A 15,851-nucleotide genomic window follows, 5' to 3' on the forward strand; every position below is an offset into this window, starting at 1 on the left:
CCTACTTTTTTCTATTCTGTGTGTGCATTTTTCTACATTGTCAAATAGCTTATAATGTCTATTAGTCTTATGTCGTAGCACCTGTTTACTGCTCAACTTTTCATACTTAAATGTGATGTAGTTCGATATGCAATTACATTAATGAGACAAAAGATCTTGCACTACTGGCAAATGAAAACTGAATATCCTAAAGCAATGATCTCATTTGAATGAAACATTATTCATATGTTACACTGTGTGAATAACATGTACAGTCACAACAACAGGAGCATACACTAATTTTAATAATTAATATAATATCCCTTAGCTACAAAGCAGTCCTGTTATTGTGCATAAAGATGGTGACAGATGTGTCTCATGTCATCTAAGGAAACCGTGTTCTAAGGAACTGTCAGTTGTTGTTGCAGGTGGTAATAGAACTTTACCATATTACCATAGCTTATACAAACTAAAAGAAGAACAAATCTAGCTACTATGTGAACTGGGAAATTTGGCAGATGTTTTGGATAGTATGTTGGTTTATGTGAGGAATATGTGTATGAGTATGGTCTTACTGGAAGGGCACATCAAACTGCCCTTTTCAGTGTTCAATCAATAAAAATCAGAAATGTAGAGCAATCATTATGCCTAAAGTTGATCCTGTACGTAACTACCGTGACTGATACCAAAACAGAGTATGCTGCTATCACTAAATGCAATTTTGTTCCATTCAGCTCTATATTTCAGGGGTAGACTAAGCTTGCCAGAGGCCCAGGGCAGCGAAACTAAATGCAGCTTCTTGACTGCTTAGAAATTTATATATTTTTAGAGTAAATTTTGGATTTAATGGCTGGTAAAGAATCAATCATTTATAATGTATGTACCCTACACTCTAATAACTGTAATATACATACTTAAATATATAGATGAGAAACTTAGAATAGCATTTAGCACTTAACACAGCAACGATAAGATAGACTGCAAAGAAATAATAAAGCATAGTATAAGAAATTTACTTTTTATTTATTTGTGTCTGAAAACAAAGCTTGACTAGTTATAATACAAGCTAGTTTTGTAACATTAGTATGAGGTAGTAGTTATTACTGACATCATTATAGCACTTACAGCACCTTCTCATGCCTTGAAATTACTAAAATTCTCATTAATGTCAGTGAAATATTTTTCATTTGAAACTTTTCTTTCAACTGACAAAATGGACATAGTGTCTAGTCATTGTTCCTGGATCATTGTAAAGTGAAGATAATTTCTTATTAGTTTCAGTTTAGAGAAACTACTCTCACATGTTTTGACTGAGACACAAATGGTCAAGATGTATTGGATTAATAAGCAATGCACACATTTGATTATAAATTGCAGAATTTCTTAGGATGTTCATCTAGCAGCAACATACACAGTCCTATCGGTTGTACATAAATACCTACAATACTTTTTTTATTTCATGCATCAACTGCTCCTTATCAAACTGGTCATAAATTTCTACCAGAATCTCCAGTGCTACAGTCAAAGCATCATCAGAAGCTTCAAGCATAAATTTTGTGTCCAGAATTTGTAAAATTTTGGTGATTTTCGTCACGGCCATGTATTGCTGTGACAGTTCTTATAAAATCAGTCTAGGTATTCAGACACTGATTGACAATCTTCTTCTTGACTTGATAATCCAGTGTCACGTGCTAGTTCACCTATAATTGTTTTATTTATCCTTCTTCTCCCACACTGATCAAAGATAATGTACATATTAACACATTTTAGGCCTAAGTAGCAGCAGCATCCATAATGGTAGTTCATTCCAACACTGAAAAGTCATTCAGGGCTTTTAATCTAGTGAATCTTTATCAAAACTCATTTTTTGAAACTAGACATTGTTGAGCTAAGAAGGAGAAGAAGAAGAAGTTGAAATCACCTCGATGGAGACTTGCTGGGAATTCAAGCAAGTGAAACAATGTGTAAGTTATCATTAACAAATCATAGTCATTAGCATGGAATACAAAATTTTCAGAAATATGGCAAACAAATTATTATTGACTTGGATAACACTAAACCAAACGGATAGTTCACAAAATTAAAATTTGAACTGAACAGGTGTGCAGTAAATAATTGCATAGCTCACAAAATTAAATAAGTTTTAATTGCAGGCGGATGTCTCATCAGTCAGTTGTAGAGGCGTGTAACACTAATTTATTCATTCGCAGTTCATCAAAACTACAAGAGAGTTTTTAAAGAAATCACAAATGTCATTTTCAGTACATTCCTAAGTGACAGGTTACTTGAAAAACAGATAATCAGTGGGATGCAAATTAAAGGAATATGTTACAAAGCAACCAATATTCATTTTTAACAAAGAAATTCGGTTCCCATTTTTGGAAGACTGTGTTTCATAAATGAAACTAATGAATTGTAATTTGCCACTCAATTATTTCAGGATTACAAATAGTAAAAATTAATTTTGAGATGATACCTGCAATCTGCCACCAACATTTGGATTCACAGTAGTCATTCCAAGGCGAGGTGGGCGAGAAGATCGAGAGGGCATATGAAGCTCAGGTGAGCCAGGAGATGTCACAAGAACACTAGGCTTGTCTCGTCGGCTATCATACAAATCTGGAACACATTATTCATAGCTGCTTTGTATGTTAAAGACTAGTGAACAAAAATATGTTTAACTACAAAATAGAGTCATCAAATCATGACTGTTTCAAAGCATTTTATGTTTAACCATGGCTGAAAGCACAATGTATATTCCTTTCATTTAACATCTGAATTCTCCAAGCTACATCATACTTATGCTAGAAATATCATGTCTTTTTCAGCGCCTTTCCATGTACAGTATCAATTGCTATCCCTGCTTATTACTTCCATAAAAATCACAAGTAATGGTATTCACTTAGAAGAGAGGTCAATAAAACAAAAATAAGTGATAACAATGACTGACACAAAATATGACAGCAATTATTATTAAGTAAGTTCTTCGGACATTGAGAAGTTAGGACGAGGCTTCAAAAAAGAAAAACATTGTTTCTGAAAAATTAAGCACATTGTTGGACTTTTTCTGGTTATCAAGCAAAGGCAAAAAAATATATCATCGTTTATTTTTCTGTGTTATAATAGTGTAAAATGTGTAAGTGTAACTGCAATCCCTGTACAGGTTATATAAGTTGACCATTAGCGTGGTGGACGTTGTGAACAGCAGGGGGCATGCATTGCCCCACATTAAGACTGCCAAAGGGAGAGGTGCAATGACTGGAAGGCAGCATCAGCTGTTTCTTCAGTGGTGGCACCATTACCTTTAACATTGTGTACAATAATATTTTGCATCTAGGAGCAGGTTAACATTGCTAGCACCCAAAGACAAATGAATATCTTTCAACCAACGCAAATTTCGTCCAGTTCTGGCAGCACCAATAAAATTGTCAAGTTATTGTGGACAAGCTGTAAATTCACATACATCACATGCTACACGTGAAACAACAGTAAGGAATTCTTTGGTATAGGTGTTTTAGTTATGTACTGAAATGAATATTGTGTAAATAAGAATATTTCAGTTTTGTTAAAAATAAGTAACATGAGCAGCATAGTGTCACTCAAAGTTTCAAATCTATATTGGCTTAGTGTGTATAATCACTGGTCTCTCTAGTATAAAAAAAATAATATATATCTATCAAAAATTTAACACAAAAAGTATTAACTACAGAGTCCTTCAGTAAAAAAAAAAAAAAAAAAAAAAAAAAAAAAAAAAAAAAAAAAAAAAAAAAACTAGAAATGTCACCACCATATAAAGATGTACATTGCAATAGATTGGACTTCTTCCTGAGTTGATCAGAATGTATTCACTCTACCTTTCCATATAGAGTGCATCACATAACAAACTGAAATATGATCTCAACAGTCTTTTTATATGCTGCTAAAGTCATAAGATCCTATTATAGGTAATTATGAAGACCATTTCAGCAGCATCAACTATCAGCTCAGAGACCATGGCTGCGGTTACACTTGACGCTGCATCACAGACAGGAGTGACTGTGATGGTGTACTCAACAATGAACCTGGGTACACGAATGGCAAAACGTCATTTTTTTGGATGAATCCAGGTTCTGTTTACAGCATCATGATGGTCACATCCGTGTTTGGCGACATCGCTGTGAACGCACATTGGAAGCATGTATTCATCATCGCCATACTTGCGTATCACCCGGAGTGATGGTATGGGGTGCCATTGGTTATGCGTCTCGGTCACCTTGTATTCACATTGATGGCTCTGTGAACACTGGACATTACATTTCAGATGTGTTACGACTCGAGGCTCTACCCTTCATTCGATCTCTGCGAAACCCTACATTTCAGCAGACTAATACACGACCGCATGTTGCAGGTCCTGTATGGTCCTTTCTGGATACAGAAAATGTTCGACTGCTGTCCTGGCTAGCACATTCTCCAGATCTCTCACCAATTGAAAATGCCTGGTCAATGGTGGCTGAGCAACTGGCTCATCACAATACGCCAGTCACTGCTCTCGATGAACTGTGGTATCATGTTGAAGCTGCATGGGCAGCTGTACCTGTACACACCATCCAAGCTCTGTTTGACTCAATGTGCAGGCGTATCAAGGCCGTTATTATGGCCAGAGGTGGTTGTTCTGGGTATTGATTTCTAAGGATCTATGCACCCAAATTGCGTGAAAATGTAATCAAATGTCAGTTCTAGTATAATATATTTGTCCAATGAATACCCGTTTATCATCTGCATTTCTTCTTGGTGTAGCAGTTTTAATGGCCAGTAGCGTAGTGTGGGTGGAAACATTTAAGTGATTATGATTTCATCTGTGCAATACTTTCAATACTGCAAACATTGTTATGATTGCATGGTTCAGGCAAGGGAAGTGGTAATACCTTCAAAAATAGGAATTACTATGTAGTAAATAGGAAATTAAAGCAATAATGAATCACCAAATACCACAATGAGAATTTTTCAGGTGTTTTAACAGGAAAAAACAGACCAAATAATTACATGAGCATTATGTAATACCTTGACGTAATTAGTCACATAAGGTTGACAGGAATGACAGCACTGAATGAAGAAAGGTAACTCCTCAGTCTCAATACCAAAGGTACATGTACTCAACAATTCTATATGCTATCATTATTTTTATTCATCTGTTTCCTTTAAGATATTCTGAAATTAAGTCCCATGAAAAATTATATCCCACCTACATTACTGTAATATGGGAATCATTCATCTTGCTGGTGTTTCAAAGAGAGTATATACCGATAAACTCTGTTAATTTTTGGCTAAGATTTTATTCATATTATTAAAATGTAATGGAAATGTATAAATTGTTGTATGCTTTACGGCACAAGGAAAAAAAAGTTAGAATCATTTATAATCAACTATTTAAGTGACTAACAATTTTTAAAGCAAATAATCTCTTACAAGTGCCAGTTGTTTTTCATATTGTTGTTAAAAATCTTTTCTCACTATTCCACTCTTTCTCTAAAATTGCAATTGAATGTTGGTGGAAAAAACATAATTTTCCTGACAGATTTTAACAATTATTTACTTTTTCCTTCTTTTTAATAATTTGTATAAAGTGTGTATGATATTAAGTTTAGTAATTAGCTAAAAAGCATATGTGAAAATTTACCATATCTGTGACAAGAGCTCTGAATCACTCATTGCTAACAAGGTAGCAATATGTGTCGTGCCGACATTGCAGGTAAAAGAACCTACTAGCAAGGCATGTGGCATAACATACCAGTCTGGCAAAAAGAGGTATTACCCAATGTCTACCTACCTGACAACTGATGATTACAATACTTGAAACCATTCTTTAGTTAAATTCTCTAGAGTCAAAAACTGTCGGAGGTTTTCTTATTGTTTGTGTGTGTAAGCTGATACGGATGGATGATGTACATCTTCAAAACGTGACAGCAACTCCAGTATTGCCAAGAGTTGTGGTATCTGCTAGGCACTGAGTCCTACCATCCTTCAGCATCCCCACTCAGGAACCAGGGTGTGTCATGACAATGTTGCTAATGTCAGTTATTTTTTAAATATGTTAGCATTCAAATGTTGTAACTTGAGCTGTCAATTTGACATTTACTTTGATACTGAGTGATTATTGTTAAGTTCCTTCTAAAGAAATGTCAGTATGAAGAGCACTGTATTTGAGAACAAGAATAGACATCACATTAGTTGAAGAAGTGGTGCCTTTCTTTTTGCAGTTGGATATTATGCTGAATTCGGCTTCCAGAATTTATAGTCAAAGCTGAAGGCAAAATTGAGCTTTATCCATTGTCAAGCATAAATATGAGCTTAAATCACAAGAAGCAATTACCATTCAAGAAAAATGCCAAACCTCTACAAAAGCTTCACACTGACTTAGGGTATGAAAGAACCAGTAACAAATACTGCTGGAACTGAATTAAACTGGCAAATAATAATAATAATGAAAATAACCTGAAAATAGAATAATTAATTATGATTACTTATGCTTACTAATGGCAGCACAATTCACTGAGTGCAGTAACCTGGTTTTCTATCATTGTCACCTTGCTATGAGACACATAACCAAGTCCGATGAGTTTTGTTGAAGCCAATTTTTTGTTTGTGTTTTGGAGTGCTTAAGGTGCAGTTTATCCATAGAATATTATTTTCTTAAGAAATGACTGTTTCCACAGTGAGGGGCTTTTCCTTTCCTTACTTACTTCTTTTCTCTCTTTTTTTTAAGAAAAAAGAAGATAGATAGATAGATAGAGAGAGAGAGAGAGAGAGAGAGAGAGAGAGAGAGAGAGAGAGGACTATTTCAAGTGAAATAATATTGTCAGTAAGGACTCAAAAGATGGAGGAAACGTTTACAGCTAACTCTGAGATAAATGCTACGTTGGGGCAATTAATAGAAAAAAAAATACTAATTTAAAAGCAGACTTGAGGTTACAAGGGGATACAAATGTGTAGAAGATTGCTGAATTAAATAATAATAACACTATTATAAGTGATATGAATGTAATAGAGGGAAACATTCCACGTGGGAAAAATATATCTAAAAACAAAGATTCTCTAACTTACCAAATGAAAGCCTTGGTATGTTGATAGACACACAAACAAACACACACACAAAATTCAAGCTTTCACAACCCAAGGTTGCTTCATCAGGAAAGAGGGAAGGAGAGGGAAAGACAAAAGGATGTGGGTTTTAAGGGAGAGGGTAAGGAGTCATTCCAATCCTGGGAGCGGAAAGACTTATCTTGGGGGGGGGGGAATGACTCCTTACCCTCTCCCTTAAAACCCACATCCTTCTGTCTTTCCCTCTCCTTCCCTCTTTCCTCATGAAGCAACCTTGGGTTGTGAAAGCTTGAATTTTGTGTGTGTGTTTGTTTGTGTGTCTATCAACATACCAACACTTTCGTTTGGTAAGTTACATCATCTTTGTTTTTAGATATAATGCTATTATAAAAATGATATCTCACCAAAAACCATCAATTAAAAAAAATCATATTATAAGTGGGTGGATAAAAAGACTGCTCACCAAGCAGCAGCATGAGAACATGCACATAAAGGTACTAAGGCATGCAAGCGACAGAAAGGTTGGAGGGGAAGAAAGAGCGGTAAAGGAAAAGGACTGGTGAGATGTAGCAAAAGGGGTGGAGTTCAGAAAAGTCTCCTACAATCCAGGTCAGGGGAGACTTCATGGATGGGATGAAGGAAAGATTGATTTCTTTGAAGTCAGTACCACCAAAAGACTGTTGTTTATTTACAGTGTTACATTTACACATACACAATCATGATTTCAGCTTCAAAGCGCCATTATCAAGGGTTTTACATTTATAAATTGCCTAAGATAGCATCTGTCATTTTAAAATACATGATTAGGCAATGTGTCTAATAGCGTATTTTAATATGTCTGTATGCCATCTTAGGCAATTTATAACAGTTAAAACACTTGATAATGGCACTTTGAAGCCAAAATCATGATTGTGTAAGCGTAAATGTAACACTGAAGATAAACAACAGTCTAATGGCGGTACTGACTTTAAAGAAATATATTATGACTGTGGCCCCACATTATGAAAAAATTATTGAAAGATTGATTGTCGGGGACCAGTGGGGATTTGAAAAACTGTGAGGCTAAAGGTGAAAGACAGAGATTACTGCCAAAACATCATACACAATTTAATAAGAGTGGAAAGCTAAATCAAATGTATGTGACAAATGTAGGAGGCGGCAGCTAAAAATAAGACAGATCAGAAAATGAAATGTATAGAAAACTAAAAGAGAGTGAAGAAAGGAATAGTTACTGTGAAGAAATGCTGAGACTGAAGAAATTAACATAAATTCTGAGAAACTGGTGTCTGGGGGAAAAAATCCCATGTGGCACATGTGGTGAAACTGGCACTGAGATTACAACTGTGATGATTAAGAGCATGATGCAACAGGATATTGTGACCTATATGCCCCATCTGCCAATATACACTCCACCAAACTTCTATCTCTCTACAAAATCCTGAACTTATCATCCCCTCCTATTTCCTTGGATGGTGTCATCTGCCAAGCCAACTTCAAACTGCAACATGCCAGCCCTCATCTCAAAAAGATATTCCACCGTCCCCTAAACTATCTCACCAATGGTGTTTCCCTCCCTGTCCTTTCGTAGCTCCTGAAACAGCCACACTATTGACCCCCCACTCCTTAATGTTCCCCAGCCTTCAGTATTGCCTCCCAGACCAATGATGGCTCATGATCACAAAAACCAGTCAGAACAGTACAATGTGTTCAACCTCTCATCTAAGGCACTCTCCCCTTCTGAATTATCTGTATTATTCAAGGGTTTCACTTTCAGCCCTGAAACTGCATTTAATAATGCCACTTTGGTGAAGGATCTACATTCCTTCACACTTAATATCAACAGAAAATATCACTTTGCAGCCCAATGCCAAAACAATTCCAACATCAAACCTGAGATTGAACCCCAACTTGATCCACCATCACTACCTCAAGAGCATCCCTTACAAGACTTCCCAGAATTTCTGGCATCCAGCACTGCTTTACAACCTTTCCTCAGGTCCCTGAAATATGACCCTAACCTGTACTCTGTGGAACTCCAGACTCTTCATTGCCTAAAAGCTAAAGACTCCATCATTATCCTCCCAGTGGACAAGGGATCAACCACTGTGGTACTTGACTGACAGGAGTATCTAGGTGTAGGTATACATGAGCTGTCTAATACCCTTACTTCACCATCTGCAATCAAGATCCTGTCCCTGTGATCCAAAATGAACTGCAGTCTCTCCTTAAAACCTCAGGACACTCAAAAGGACTAACACCTCAATCCGCAGAATTTCTTACCCAGCCAAGCCACACACACCAACCTTTTACCTTCTTCCTAAGATCCACAAACCCAATTGCCCTAGAAGTCCCATACTTGCTACATTCAAAGCACCCACCTAATGTATATCTACCATAGTTGATCAATACCTGCAACCACAGTAAAAAGTCTTCCCTCCTGTATGAAAGACACGAACCATTTTCTAGATCATCTGAAATCTGTGCCTATCCCACTCCTACCACACACTTTGTTTGTAATCACTAATGCTTCCCTCTGCACCAACATCCCTCACATACTTGGTCTATTTGCTGCTGAACATTTCCTCAGTCAATGCCCATCTGATCCAAACCTATGACATCTCTCTTGCTCACCTTAATCAACTTTATACTTACCAACAACTACTTTTCCTTTGAGGGGCCAACATACAAACAGATCAGGGGCACAGCAATGGGAACCAGGATGGCTCCTTCCTATGCCAGCCATTTCATGGGTCACTGGGAGGGAGCTTTCCTGGGATCCACAAGCCTTCAACCCCGGGTTTGGTTAGGTGCATCAATGACATCTTTGAAATACGGACTCATGGAGAGGCTAACCTGTTAAAATCTTGGATTCTCTAAATACATTCTCCCAATTACTTTTGCATGGTCCTATTCCAAATCCCATGCCACTTTCCTTGGCATTGATCTCATCCTCACTGAAGGTCAGCTGCACAGTTCTGTTCACATTAAACCTACTAACAAACAACATTACTTACATTTTGATAGTTGTCATCCTTTCCAAGTCAAATGTTCCCTTCCATACAGCCTTGCCATTCAAGGCAAATGTATTTGTTCAGATGCAGACTCTTGACAGTGATACATCACGATTCTCACTTGAGCCTACAGTGGATGTAATTACCTCACCAGCCTAGTCCAAGAGCAGATTTTCCAGACCATCACATCCAATCCTAGTACTGCTGATCCCTCTAAAATGTGACTTAGCGGCGTACCACTTGTTACTCAGCATTATCCTGGTCTTGAATGAATTACACAGCTACTTTGACAACACTATTTATTACACAGCTACTTTGACAACACTATGTATTACACAGCTACTTTGACAACACAATGACTTCATAAAATCACGCCCTGAAATGAGGTCCATTCTGTCCGACAATTTGCTTGTCACGACCATAATAGCTTTTTGCTGTCCTCCAAATCTCCGCAGTATCCTTGTTAGACCATATCCTCCATCTGCACCCATCTCCCTAACCTATGAACATTACCGCTGAGACTGTTCCTGCTCTAAGACTTGCCCTATTCACTTTATTCCGGCCACCTATACCAGCCCTGTAACTGGCAAAACATATAATACCAAAGGCAGAGAAACGTGTGGAATGACAAATCACATATCAGTTGTCATGTAAACGCTGTTTGGCCTTTTATATTGGCATGACTATCAGCAAGTTACTAGTTAGGATGAATGGGAATAGGCAGAGGGTGTATACTGGCAACACATAATATCTTGCTGCAGAGCATGCACTACAACATGACAGTCATGATCTTAGTGCCTGTGTCACCACACTCGCCATCTGGATTCCCCCCTCCCCAGATACTAATTTCTCAGAACTCAGCAGATGGGAATTGGCATTAAAACTTGTCGTTGATGTTCACCATCTACTCAGACTTCATTTATGTAAATTTGTTGGTCTCAGCACTTCTTCACATTAACTACTGGTTTCTGTACTCCCTCTTATTTACTTTATCTTCCATTTTCTGACCTGTCTATTTTTCACCACCCCAATCCCATCTCTATCACATACAATGAATGCACTTAGCTTTCTGCTCTCATTAACTTGTGCATGATATTATGGCTGTAATCTCTATCTTCCAACTTTAAGCTTACAGGTTTTCAAATCTTGCCCCATGCAGTCCCCAACACTCAATCTTTCCTTCTCAGCCCATCTGTAAAGTCTCTTCTGATCTCAGGTTCTGGAAGACCTTCCAGAACTCTATCCCTATTCCTAAACATCACCAATCCTTTTCCTTCAGCCCTCTCCCTTTCCCTGCAACCCTTCTGCAAGAAGAAGAAGCCACTGTCACTGAATATTTACAAACTTTTACGAAAATGACAGATTGCTGTTCACTGTAAAAGTGATAAAGTGAGTTGCAGACAGCCATGATGGGCATTCTGGAGATGGTGTTTATGTGTGTGAGGCATTCTTGCTTGTGTTTTCTTCTGAAGAAGCCTTTGCCATAAGCTGTCATGTACAGTCTTTTTTGTCATGTCTGTCTGCATCTGAATATCTCGTCCTCACAATGAGTAACAATCTATCCTATTCATAATGTTGTTGATATTCCAATGTGGACTTTTGTTTGTTTGAATTAAATAATAAGATAGGTAGTATAAATACTAACTTAAAATTAAAAACTGAATTAAAAGCAGCTAATCAGAAATTAGATTAACACACCAGCCACTCCCAAAAAATGTACAAAGTCTACTTTAGCAGAGGAGTCACACTCCGAGGTGATTAAACAGAGTGACATAGCAAGAAATGATGTTGCTCAACAGTTTAGAGATATAAACAAGAGCTTAAAAGAGGTTAAAGCTTTCACTGTACAAGAAATTACAGAAGTAAACAATTGAAAATCCAAGATGGAATTACAACAGTATTATGAAAATGACAGATTGCTACTCACAACATAGAGGAGACACTGTGTCACAGACAGGCATAATAAAAAACTGCACTACATGGGCATGACAAACAACAACCTGTCTGTCAGCATGAATGACCTCTGGCAAACTGTGACCATGTGACAACTGGAGCATCCAGTTGGTGAACATGCATCCCACACATTGTGCTTCACTTCAGTGACTTCTTCACAGACTGTGCCATGTGAATCCTTCCTACCAACACCAGCTTTTCTGAATTATGCAGGTGGGAACTCTACCCTATGTTCACATAACCCACATGGCCTCAACTTTTGCTAGCCCCTGTCCTTCACCCATTTATCCCCTTCCCTGCTCCCACTCCAGCATTACACAGCATTCTATTCCATCAACAAACCTACAACTCTCTCTCTCTCTCTCTCTCTCTCTCTCTCTCTCTCTCTCTCTCTCTCTCTCTCTCTCTTCCCCTCTTCTCTACTTCTCTCTTTTTCTGCTACACCTCTCCCCCCTAAAACCTCCCAACCTTATACTTTTCCCACCACATTCCTGCATGCTCCTACAAGCAGCACTAACCCTCCCCCACCCACACCCTGCTATTCTTCCCCCTCCCCTCTGCAACCTCCTCCTTACCATCACCACCCAGGCAGCTTCTCCCATCAAGCACAGATGCTCCTTGGTGTATAGACACACTTTATCATATGTGTGAGTTGCACTTGAATGAATGTGTGTGTGTGTGTGTTTTCTGCATTAGAAGCCCTTTTGGCCGAAATCTCAGATGTTTAGCAGGTTTTATGTTGCACCTGTCTGCAACTCAACATCTCCTCTATGTGATGAGTAGCAATCTATCCTTTTCATAAAATTACAGAAGTACATAAACATACATCAGGCACCAGAGTGTTTTAGAGTGAAATAAAGATTTTGAAGGATCTGGAATCTTAGCCCCTAAACTTGAAACAATAGAGGGATGTTTGACCTTTTTAATTGAACAAGTCCAGGAAAAGATCAAAACATCTATCACTACATCTCATTCCTTAGGTGACACACATAGGACAGAAGCAGAATTTCAAAAGCTTTGTGACAAATTACATAAAATGAAAGACAAATTTAAGAGGAAGAAGCATAATGCAACATTTGAGTTCTATATAGATTTAATAGAACAACTCTGTTTGGGAAATTGGGCAAACTTTTAGCAATAATTTCGGAAATCATACCAGAGGAGAATGTAACGTATTTTATGGACCATAAGATGCTAAGGGCTATAAGGCACAACTTAATTTTTAACCAGTTTTTTTTAAATAACATTTTTACCATTCTTAATGTGGGAATGCAAAGCCACACTAAAAAGAATTCTTAGTTTATAAAACCGAACTGAACTTTAAAATCCCCGAAAATCATCATCTGAACTTTCTTTTTCTTCTTCTTCTTCTTCCTCCTCCTCATCATCATCATTGTCCTCTTCACATATAGGATGGTCTTCACTGTCATCGAGAATGAGTTCTGTGTTTGAAGGCAGGATGGGAGGGGAACAGTGTTAGCAAGTTTGTGAATCCTCGCAACTCATGTTCGTCGCATCAGTAAACTGCTGATCCCAGTTGAATCAAGTGTTACCAGATATACATGGGTTTTCCACAGCATCAAATATATGGCCATTTAAGACTGGCAGGAGTTTTCAATCAAACACTGAAAATTTTTATATTAATTTTGAGTATAGTATGCATCTGAATTTAAGAAGCAATTTTTTGAAGAAAAATGTTTGTCTGATAGTCCGTATGATATGGTACAGTCTACATATTTCTTAAAGTTATTATTTAAATCACTGTCCAAATGTTGGGATGATTCAAAGGAGACTGATTCTGTCCTCATTTATTTGGAACAGGTCAGTGCAAGATGGAGAGTCACATGCTCTGAAGACATCAGTTCTAGTGATGACTTCCAAGAAAAATTTAAAAAGAAGTGTTAGTCATCAAGTACTCATGAGTAGTTAGCACTTGAGCTTTAGACCCTACATACACTCTATACACTCTAAGAGGACAAAAAAAGGAAAGAAAGGAAAACACATCATAAGGAAATTATTAAAATGTGATGGAAATCAGTAGATGTGACAGATATGTACAGACAAACAAACGATTATAATTTCACAAAAATTGGATTATTTATTCAAGACGAGCAGCTTCACAAATTGAGCAATTGGTCCACCACAGTTACTCGGCTTGGCATTGACTGGTACAGTTGTCGGATGTTCTCCTGAGTTCTATTGTGCCAAATTCTGTCCAATTGGCATATTAGATCATCATGCTCTTAACATTCTAAATTGGAAAGAGATCCAGCAATCTTGCTGCTCAATGTAGGTTTTGGAAAGCTCAAAGACAAGCAGCAGAAACTCTCACTGTGTGTGCGTGGGCATCTTGCTGTAATGTACACCCAGGATGGCTTGCCTTGAAGGCAACAAATGGGGCACAGAATATCACTGACATATTGCTGTGTTGTAAGGGTGCTGTGGATGACAACCAAAGGGGTCCTGCTAAGAAAACAAATGGTACCACAGACCATCACACCTGGTTGTTGGGCAAAATGGCGGGCAACAGACAGGTTGGTATCCCATGGCTGTCATGGTCATCTCCAGACACATTTTTGGCCTGGAATCTCATTGACTGAAGTAGAACTGTCTTCAGTAATGAATCCTGGTTCAAACTGAGCCCCAGTGACCAACGAAGTTGTGGCTGGAGATGTTCCAGACAACAGTGGGATATCAACCTGTTGCCTGCCATATGGCCTGACACCCAGGACCCCTTTGGTTGTCATACATGCTATCCATACAGCACAGCATTACATCGATGATATTCTATGCCCCATTTTGTTGCCCTTCATGGTAAGCCATACTGGGCTTACGTTTCAGCAAGATAATGCCCACCTGCACATGGTGAGAGTTTCTACAGCTTGTCTTGCTGCTTGCCAAACGCTAACTTGGCCAGCAAGGTCGCCAGATCTCTCAGCAGTTGAGAACATTTGGAGAATTATGGGCAGGGGCCCCCAACCAGCTTGGAATTTTGACAATATAATGCTCGTGTTGGACAGAATTTGAAATGATATCCATCAAGAGGACATCCAACTACTCAATCAATCAATGACAAGTTGAATAACTGGTCCAGAAATGGACCAACATGTTACTGACTTGGTTAGTTTGTGAAGCTATTTCTCTTGAACAAAACATCCTATTTTTCTGAAATTTCAAACATTTGTTTGTCTATAAATGTACATCACATCTACCCATTCATGTCCCAGTTGGATAATTTATTCATGGTGCATTGTTTCATTTGTCTTGCAGTGTATTATAATAGTAGTTGGAGTAGTTATATGTTTGAAATATACTGAATGGCATTTAAAATATTTAATCCTATTCAAGAAAGATTAGATTAGATTAATTATTCATTCCACAGATGCATAAAAGAGAGAATCATTAACCATTACAGTTTCAAAGAAAAAGAGAAAGTATTTACTGCAAAGTAATAAGTAATGCTAACAATATCAACAATGTATGTATGAATCTGCTGGCTGACAGGTCATTTTCACACAAGTTGTCAAAAAACAATGTACGTTCTTGTACAGGTGCCAAGCTTTAGGACATAACAATGCAACAGTAGGCCCTCATACAGAAAATGTAATAGTCCTTACAAGGCCAGTACCTACTAATGAGTGGTTACTCAAAGAGGAAGAAATAAAATCTGAGAAAGAGCAAGTGAAACCAATAGTAGTTAGTGGCGTTTTTGGATGAACATGGAAATTCATGTATATTCTGGTAGTGAAATATCATTAACATCACAGAAATTGCTATCAGTAATGAGATAAAGGAATCCTTGTCCCATACAATCAGTAACTGCAATATTTA

The 15,851-nt window shown here is 37.7% G+C and overlaps 1 protein-coding gene across 6 annotated transcripts in view; it reads right to left on the reverse strand.

Annotated features, from left to right (window-relative positions):
- LOC126337046 (regulating synaptic membrane exocytosis protein 2) overlaps positions 1-15,851 on the reverse strand; it is a 1,181,006-nt gene that overhangs the window by 680,779 nt on the left and 484,376 nt on the right. For all 6 annotated transcript variants that reach the window (XR_007565038.1, XR_007565036.1, XR_007565035.1 and 3 more), the window contains one exon: positions 2,456-2,598. Coding sequence is in view for 2 of the 6 variants with exons in the window: in XM_050001371.1 (XP_049857328.1) it covers positions 2,456-2,598 (143 nt within the window). In the remaining 4 variants the exon portion in view is untranslated. The remainder of the gene's footprint in view (positions 1-2,455; positions 2,599-15,851) is intronic.

Source organism: Schistocerca gregaria, chromosome 2 (assembly GCF_023897955.1).
Source record: "Schistocerca gregaria isolate iqSchGreg1 chromosome 2, iqSchGreg1.2, whole genome shotgun sequence".
NCBI lineage: Eukaryota > Metazoa > Arthropoda > Insecta > Orthoptera > Acrididae > Schistocerca > Schistocerca gregaria.